This window comes from Chlorocebus sabaeus, chromosome 10 (assembly GCF_047675955.1).
Source record: "Chlorocebus sabaeus isolate Y175 chromosome 10, mChlSab1.0.hap1, whole genome shotgun sequence".
In the NCBI taxonomy this organism is placed as follows: Eukaryota; Metazoa; Chordata; class Mammalia; order Primates; family Cercopithecidae; genus Chlorocebus; species Chlorocebus sabaeus.
In genome coordinates, this window is record NC_132913.1 from 112,506,158 (window position 1) to 112,515,735 (window position 9,578).

The following is a 9,578-nucleotide window of genomic DNA, read 5'->3' on the forward strand; positions in this document are numbered from 1 at the left end:
TTCAGATCCTAGTGTTAAACTCTGCCATTTTGGTATTTAATTTAAATTAAAGAGCTGCCTAGCCTCCTAAATTCTACATGTCTGAGAGGAGGTATGCTGACATTGAGTTAGAAATACAGTATTTTCACATTTAAGCTGCCCAAATTAAAGAAACTTTTAGTGATTTGGTACTACTAATTCTTTTTGTTTGTTTGTTTTTTGACAGAGCCTCGCTCTGTCGCCCAAGCTGGAGTGCAGTGGCACAATCTCGGTTCACTGAGACCTCTGCCTCCCAGGTTCAAGCAATTCTCCCGCCTCAGCCTCCTGAGCAGCTGGAACTACAGGTGCACGCCACCATGCCCAGCTAATTTTTGTAATTTTAGTAGAGATGGGGTTTCACCGTATTGGTCAGGCTGGTCTCAAACTCCTGACCTCAGGTGATCCTCTCATCTTGGTCTCCCAAAGTGCTGGGATTACGGGTGTGAGCCACCGTGCCTGGCCGGGACTATTAATTCTTCTAATCTCTGAGGCAGATATTTTCACTTCAATCCAACTGCAAAATATTAACGTTTTCAAAGGCAAGTGTTTTTCTGTATTGCCACTAACTCAGTCACATTCATTAAATTTTATTATTTCTACCTCATTAAATGTAGGTCAACATTTCGAGTCCAGCAAACACAAGCATTTATTTCCAGCCTGCTAACACTGCTGTGGAAGATAAGAAGTAAACAAGTCTCACTTCAATGGGGGGGATAAAAAGAACCATCAACCTTATTTGTAAACAAGAACACCAAAATCAAGACTACAAGAGATAATGTAACAGATGTAATGTTGCAACCAAACCGCCCCCCCCACCTCATGTTTATCTTGCTAGAAATGTATTTCTATAGAAAGAGAGGAATCAAATAATGCCCCTTTCACAGTTGAAGGAGCCTTTGTTTGCAAAGCTTAACTCACTCCGTGCCAGTTTTGTCCTTGGGAAATGTTTGAGCAACAGTGTCCAAAGTTGGTGTCACTCCCAATCTCCCAGGTTGCTGAGATGTCATAAATGAAAGACTGTTAAGCAGAGAAAAGTAGCCACAGCTCTTCTTTTGTCAAGAAACTCTTTTTTAGAAACTCTTCCTACAGCTAGTACTCTGAGGGTTTCTTTTCTCTCACTGCTTTTGCTGATGGATGCAAACTGCATGTTTAATGAGGTCCTTCCTGCCTGGTGGAGCTGGGAGGCAGTTATAGAGTAGTCAGGAGGAACAGGCTGTAGAGTCCACTGTGATTGTGGACTCTGGATTCACCACTGAGGAGTCATTTGATCTAAAGAAAGTTCCTGATCTCTAAGCATCTCTTTCCTCATCTATAAAATGAGGATACCAACCTTTTGCCATCTGGTTGCTATGAGGATTAGAAGAGGTTGCACAAGTCTAGTACTTGGCACACAGGACATGCCCAATACCTTTCTGCAGGATTGCATTTCCAATGCTTGCCAAGATTCCCAAGTAGACTGTGAAGAGGATGACACAAGGGCCGTCATTATCAGATGCTAACAACCTGGACATTTTAAAGTTATAATTCCACTATAACCTTTCAGTAATGTGCATTCAGCCCACCCTTCTGACTTTCCTTAAGCAACTAATGTGCAGTAAGAATGGAGACTTCACCCCTCTTATTTACCAATAGCAAATATACTATAAAAGTAGTGAAACAGACAAGTTCTCTCTTTTCAATAGCACTTATATTCCAAGGCAAGAGGGTTGGAAGACAAACAAGAAATTAAATCAATAAAAAGATCACTTTAGATAACAGTAAGAGCTATGAAGACAACTAAACCTAGTAATGAGATTGAGAGTGTTGAGGGTGGGGAGCCTGGTGGGAGATTCTCCGGTAGGAGGAGTAACATTCACCTCACCCTGAAACACATCTTTAGGGTATGAACTCTCACCCTCTGCTTGGTAATCTGGGATGACCTTTCTGGGAAGGTGACATCTGAGAATCTGAGGGATGAGAAGGAGAAGTTGTGAGAACTCTGGGACAAAGAAGTGGGAAATTCAAGAGCCCAGTCACCTAATCCCCTAATTTCACAGATCAGGAAACCGAGTCTTCAAAGAGAGAAGGGACTTCATCAAAGGCCACAGAGCCAGGTTTGAAATTCTGGTCTCCAGACTCACAGGCTCTGACATTTCCAATACCAACTCCCATTCATTAGAATCCCATACGGCCAAATTGTTACAAGTGCATAATGGAACTCCAACATGGATAGTCAAGGAAAGAGTATCTCAAGATGATGGTGAAGCACAGCTCATCAAAGAGGTCATGAACCACATTATAGCATATGGGGAAATCAAGATCTTTAACTCCATGGAAGCCCATTCTTATTGCATTCAAGCATGAATTCAAGAGGTATCACTTTTTCTAGGAGTCAGTGACTGTGAGAGAGAAAAACATCTTCATGATTTTATGATTCTAACAGTTGGATTTTCTGATATCACCAATTATTTTCAAATCCCTAAGGGTTTCACTCAATACCATATCAATATAGATCTTATATGTCACCAAGGAATCAGTGTTAATTGTGTGTTGCATTAGTCAGTGCAGACTGCCATAATAACATAACATAGACTGGGTTCTTTAACAACAGACATTTATTTTTCACAGTTCTGGAGGCTGAAGTCTGAGATCATGGTGCTACCATGGTTGGGTTCCTGGTGAAAGCTCTCTTTCTGGCTGGTAGATGGCCGCCTTCTTGTTGTGTCCTCACATGACAGAGAGAGGGCGATCTCTCTTTCTTCTTCTTCTTTTAAAGCAACTAATCTTATCATAAGAGGTCCACTCTCATGACCAAATCTACCCCCAATATCTCCCAAAGGCCTCACCTCCTAATAGCATCTTATAGGGGGTTAAGGCATCAACATATTAATTTTGGGAGGACACAAACATTTAGTTCATAACACATGTCTTTCATGAGTTGAAGTAATAGTACTTAAAATTCTCTGTAGGAGGAATAACATTCGCCTTACTCTGAAACATGTGTTTAGAACTCTCACCCTACAACCTAGGGTGAGAACTTGTGCTGACTTAGATAGCAATTATTCAAGTATGTTATGGAATTTTTTCTTCACCTGGAAAATTAAGTTCACACTACAATTAAGGGGCTAGATGGTAGATGAAGGAGAGAATATAACACAAACAAGTAACAGATTTCCTTAAAGCCATTTAACAATGAACCAAATCCCATTTTCATTTCTAAGTGGTGTAAACCTCATCTCTGCTTTAAGTAAAACTTTCAAATAGTTGCAGAATAAACCACATTGTATTGGCCCCTCCTCAATTGACTTTATCTAACAAGATACTGCAAAAGTGTGGCTGAAGATGTAGGTTATTTTCATGTTTCTCAAATTTTAGTGTCCTTGCAAATCACCAGGGGATCTTATTAAAATGCATTATCTGGTGGGAGCCCTTGGATTCTGTATTTCTAGCTAGCTCCCATGTGATCTAATGTTGCTGGTCCTTGGACAACACTCTCAATGATGGGACTCTATCACATCATGCTACTGTTTGTAAAAACCCCAGGAAAAAAAATCTTGTCTCTTAAATTTCATTATAAGTTAATGCTGAATATGTCTAGAGCAAATTTCCATTTATCTAATGGACTTCTTAAATCTCATGGCTGATGGTGTTTTTTTCTTTGACTTGGTCACCAAGAAGCACCTTTAACAAAACTATAGGACTTAATAGTGATGTATTTTATTTACTGGTCCTAATGACCTACACCTGATTACATCTAACTTTCCGAATATTATTTTTCCTTTTCTGGCTAATATTGCTTTTCACTCCCCTTACTATATTTTGTTGTTGTCGTCTCACATGCATCTTTGTAAGATACTTAGGATCCCTCCTTCAAATAAGATAGAATGTGAATAAAGAATCCCAACACAACTTAGTTAAATGGAAATCCATGCTCCAAGACACACAATGCCTTGAGGAATTTCAGGCACATGTGAGAGTGGGGTAAGCAATTGAGGATGGAGAAGCAGACAGTTTTGAAGTAGATTGCAGGAGGATTAACCTCATGCTTTTTCACAATTTTCTTAAGACTTTGCCATACAGGTGAGATGGGGATGGCTGAGTGAGTTCATATTTTAAAAACTTAATATTGAAATTCCGGTTGTCTTGGGAAGATCTATTATAATCAAGGGTACCTGGAACAGCCTCTGCTATTGCAACTAACCTCAGGGGAACACTGGAGTGAATACTGACAGGTACTCTGAAGCACTAGTGGGAAGAACAATTTTCCTATTCCTTAGGGAGAACTACATCTTGGGTAGATCAAAAGGCAACACCAACCAACATCAACTACTCATATCCACCAATTTGGAGATGCTTTTAGAAACAGCTAAAAAACTGGAAGGTAACCCCTCCAGTTTTCTATTCAAAATGCAGAGGAGGTCCCGTGTCAGTTACTTAACTTAGGGAAACACGTTTAACCCTATGAGCCTCACTGGCCTCCTCTGTAACAATAATAACTTCCTCAAATGATTGCTCTGAGAATTATATAGAATGCTTAACACTGTGCCAGGCACATCGTACATTCTTAACAAATGGTTTACCATCATGCATTCATTATTGCTTTCTTTTTCTATGCTAGGCCTTAGAGAATCTGGTTGTGAAGAAAAAGATAGCCAAAACCTATACATGTTGATTCATTATTTCAGTCTTTGATCCTTCTAGAAGTTTTCTAGAACCCACTTGTGGTTACTATTTATTTTCAAAGTTATTTCTCCAATGCCCTTGAGAAATAAAAAAACATTGGCAGACACATCAGTAACATTCAAATTTGATCTTGTAAACTAAGTTTGTGTTGACTTCTTCTCCAGGCAAAGAGGTCAAGGGACTTTCCTCATATGAAAACACAAACGTGTGATTTCTGCTAAAGCATAAACACCCTTGTTATAAAGGACTCTGTCCAAAACAACAAAAAACAAAACAAAACAAAAAAACACAAAACAAAAAGACTGTGCTGTGAATGCTAAACAAGCAGGCCCTTATATTGCATATTGCTTTTAAACCTGGACAGCGACAGCAAAACAAGTGCCTCACTTTCATTCACTATCACTTTCTGCATCTAGCATATGACTTTTGGGAAATTCCAGTATCCCCCACTCAATTAAAAAAAAATCCCTCCTACTCTCAACTCTTGAATGCCACCAAGTTCAGAGGGGAGAAAATTCTTCCTTCTAGGAATTCCTCATGCTCATTAAACATGTTTACATATTCATTACTTCTCAATCAAAGCTCTTTGGTTGGTCAAAGGTTCCGCTTCTTACTCAAAGCTCTCTAAAATATCAAAAGTGGTATTATTGGAGGCCTGAAGAGTTAGGAAACATCACAGAAAATAAATAGAATTTACCGAAATAAATACTTTCCTCTCTTTACCCCTTACCGTTTCTGGTTGGGTAGGAAGGGAGAGAACTTACTGGTTAAGTATAATCACTACTGGCAGGATGCTTTCTCTTCAAAATAAGTTAATAACAAAATTAGATACAATAAAAAATGAGGAGTTTTTGTCCAATAATAGAGTAAATATCATAAAGGCATTAAAAGTGCATGTAACTAAAGTGGTAAGCTCCGAATGAACGACTTTAGGCCAAAACTGACCAAATGATTATTTGATCTCTACTAAATGCTTCCTTTCCATCATCTGACTCTATGTAGATCTCATCCTTCTGGTTACCTGAAGCCTTCCATTGCACTAACCCACCTAAAGCATTCCATAAATAAAACCCTATTTCTCTCAAAGTGACAGATCTCATGGGGTGTTTGCAAAAAGTTAACCTATACTTTTTAAAAAAGTATGTTTCTTTTGAAATGCTCTCAAATACAATATATATGCAGAAAAGTGCAGAAATCCTAAATGTGTATCTTAATGAATTATAGAAAGCTATCGAAATGAACTAATTCATGCTAGAGTACAGATACACTTCATTCATTTTAAAAGATGAGCTTCTTATCAAAAAGGAATTTCTCATTAGTGGCATTACAACTTGGAAGCCAACATGGAATGTATATTCAACCAAATGTAATAAAACACTCCAGTTCTGATACGAGACAGATGTTCCTAATCATTTTCGGCTGAAATTTTACCCTAGAGAAGCTTGCTTTATGAAACAATCAGGAATGAGATTTCAGGAAATTATGTGAACTTGACTTGATCCTTTGAATTGATCTTTGAATGAGTTGTCTTTCATTTATTTTCTATGGAGAATTTTAGGATAATGAAGGAGCAAATATTTCTCCTTTTGAAATGTATGTTTTTGCTCATTACTGTTCTCGGGAGGGGTGAAGAATAAGGTGGGTCCTGTCTAGGAGTCTGCAAGTACATAAGCCTCCTACATACAGCGCCTTGGGTAAAAACTGACATCAAATTTGCTTTGGCATACACCTCTACTGTCCTCAACTGCCTTGAATTTTGGCTTTCCCAGTAATTACCCTCACTCAGCATCTCATTGATCTCTGCTCTCCATATTCAAACACATTTTGAAGGCTTCCTGTCTTATTTCTCTCTCTGTGTGTACACACATCCCATTCTCAGAGACCAAAACCACCTTGTTAATCTGACAACCTTTTCTAAACTTATTGGATAGAGCAGAGTTCAAACCCTATGGCAAATTTTCGGCAATGTCCTGGAGGATTTGGGTCCCCAAAACGGGGATTTCAGAAAGGGGACTATATAAATCTAGCAGTAAGATAGTTTTTCTCAGCAGGACTTTCTACTGTCTTTCAAATACCTTGCAATAGAGGATGGCTTGCTCCAATACAAACCCACAGTTCTATGAGTCTGTACTGAAGTCAGGTACCCATAGTATTTTCCCCAACATCCTATTATTTTTCACCCTTGACAACCATGTTTTGAGAACTTGAAGCAGCAGATATAAAGAGTCTTAAGGGATTGGATCAATGTAGGCTAAGATTAGTCTCTACCACATAGTCCAATGACAAGGTTTTAGGTTCAAAAGGGATGCTATACCCCTACAGAATCCCACCGAGTTCAGGTGCCAGTTCAGAGAACTCATCACCTTCCTGTTTCCCTTCAAGAGTTAACTGATGGGATGGAATGCAAAGCACATGTGTTCTTGCTGCCAAAATAGCAGCCAAAACTGCCTGCCTAGATGTGTAAGATCCCATGAAATGTCTTGGCAAAAGCTAGTTTAGGAGTGTTGGCCAAGGTGCTGAAGCGAAGCAAGGGGAGTCAGGACCACCTTTGCCAGTGAATCTCCCCTCCCCCATCTCTTTTTGAAGACACCAAGCTTATTCATTTTGACAAGATACCCTAGGATTTCAAATCTGACATAATTTTGGAGAAAGCTCTGTGTGTATGTGTGTGTGTGTGATGTGTAGAAGGGTATAGGATGCATACTCTAGAAATTCTAGTGCTACAAAAATTCTAGGAGAATCTACTTAAAAAAAACACAACACTTTAAGCTGTTTATTCCCATTGAACGCTTTGTGTTTCTATCAGATCCTCAGTGAGATTCAGTCCAATGAGTCAACTGCAAAATAAAGTTATTGTCAAGGGAATGGCAGAAAATGACAAAACCACAATCCTGAATTATCATTCAGGTACTTTCTACTACTGTCTGGAGATTTTCTTATCTCTACTTTTACTCGAATTGAATCTTTTCTTCGAATGTTCTTTCGTACCGTTTGTCTTTGCTGTCCTGAAAATGTGTACGCTGATAGCAGAACCACATGCTGTCCCTGGCACAGAGTGAGCTAACAGTTGAACCACCTCTGGGTAACTGCGGACTGCAGCTACTGTAAGTGCAAGAGAAGGCACCCTGGCCACCAATTCGTTTCACACTCCAATCACCCCCGCCCGCTCTACACCCCCTGGGCACTCGATGCCTCTTCCCTCTGCCAGGCAATTTGCTTCCGTTCTGTTCAACTTTCCGACCTCTGGCTTTAGAGAATAGTCCTGGCTGTGGGAACTGGCTCTGGGCAGCTTTTGGCGCCCTCCTCATTGGTGACTGGCAAGAGTAACACTTTCACACTCTTAAAAAGAGCCGTTTAGTTCCTAATGATATTTACTGGCAAAAAAGAAAATGAAACACACAACCCGGATTCCGGTTCACCAAACGCAGGCCAAGAGTGCGGCTGCTGAGCCTCGGTCTTGCTGAGAGGCTGTTGTTCCCACTCGCTTCCCGTTTCCACTAGAATTGATTTGTCTCTTGCCACCTCTCCCCTGCAATGTGGATCTATTGCAACGCAAGAACATCTGGGTTGGTATGGAGAGGATCCTAGCATCAGATGCTGGCTGCTGCCCCAGGGACTTCCCGCGGAAATCACCCAACACTTAGAAGGCGTTTCAATAAGGAAGTAACCAGTAAAGCACTGCTGGCGGGAGAACCCCGCGAAACATATTAGAAAAATACCAGAAACCGCTGGAGACCTAATGACCCATGTCTCCTCCAGCCTGTGTTCCTCAGCTCTTTCTGGAGGAGTATTAAGTGGTTTGTGGGTTTTTACCCTGCGGTGGGAGGGTTGTTCCAAGTACATCTATTTCCGCGATAGTTAAGGTCGGGGGGTCCCAGCTCTAACCAGGGCGAGGACCGCACTGGTCTGTTCGCTGGAGGGTGAGAGAGACGCGCAGACCTGCGGACCAAGGGGTCCCGTTCTGTAGATCCCCCCGACCCCACCCAGGGTCTCTGGCACTCTTACCACTTAGCACCAATATGACTGGCAGTGCATTCCGGTCCCTTCCCGCCCCGTTAACCCCCCTGCACATCCTCTCCCACGCTGCGCTTCTGCTGCCCACGCAGCTGTTCCTCTAAGCGTCCCGCGTGCACAAACGCGCCCCCGGTCCTTACGCTTCGGTGGCGCTGCCTCGCGGAGGTGGCGCCGGGGGCGCCCGTAGAGGCGGCGGGGGAGGGAGTGCGGAGGAGAGGACCCGCTAGCTCGGGGACCTGGGCCGGCTGAGCTTTTGGGGAGGCCAGGCTCCTTTCCCCTCGGGCGCCTGGGGCGCGCGGGAAGGCGCGGAGGACGCGCCGCACTCACCCGCTGTTGCTGCCGGCTGCTGACGACCACCGCGGCGGCGGACGCGGCGCTGTGCCGGAGCTCGGCCGCCTGCCCAGGTCTCAACAGGCTCCGGGTGAACCTGCGGGTCCGCTCACCGGCCATCGCCCGCCACGCCGATCGCGCCGCTGGCCCGGGGCGCGCGTCCCGCCGGTCTTCCCCGCGCCAACCTTCTCTATCCACCCGCCGTTCAGGAAGCGGAACTCGGAGTCTTTCCCCCCCTCTTCCTCGCTCAACTCGCAAGAGGCGGGTTTTTCTCTCTTGCACCCCCACTCTTCCCACCCCCTTCCCTCCTCTGAAGCTTCTCGAAGACTTTCCAAACTCTGCGCTCCCCCGGGCGCGCGCGGCCAACTCGGCGGGCGGCCGGGGCCCTGCAGCAGCACATCTGGAGCGGGCGTCGCGGGACGCGCGTGGGGCGTCTCCCGCCCGCGCCGCCCACACGGGCTCAGCTGGCCGGCCGGGGCTGTCCACGCCGCCCGGGGGAACTGCAGGCTGCGGGAGAGGGGGAGGGCGGCGGGCGGCCGCCGCGGGGCTCCGGG

General features: G+C 43.6%; 1 protein-coding gene across 5 annotated transcripts in view; it reads right to left on the minus strand.

Moving 5' to 3' along the window:
• Positions 1 to 9,303, minus strand: part of DOCK10 (dedicator of cytokinesis 10) — a 275,677-nt gene extending 266,374 nt beyond the window's left edge. For 3 of the 5 annotated variants that reach the window (XM_073020107.1, XM_073020108.1, XM_073020106.1), the window contains exon 1: positions 9,022 to 9,302. In XM_073020107.1, the coding sequence (XP_072876208.1) occupies positions 9,022 to 9,144 (123 nt within the window). In that variant the 5' untranslated portion in view covers positions 9,145 to 9,302. Of the gene's footprint in view, positions 1 to 9,021 lie in introns of all 5 variants that reach the window. The other 2 variants (XM_073020109.1, XM_007966462.3) reach the window with 2 other exon arrangements.
• Between the last annotated feature and the right edge of the window lie 275 nt (positions 9,304 to 9,578).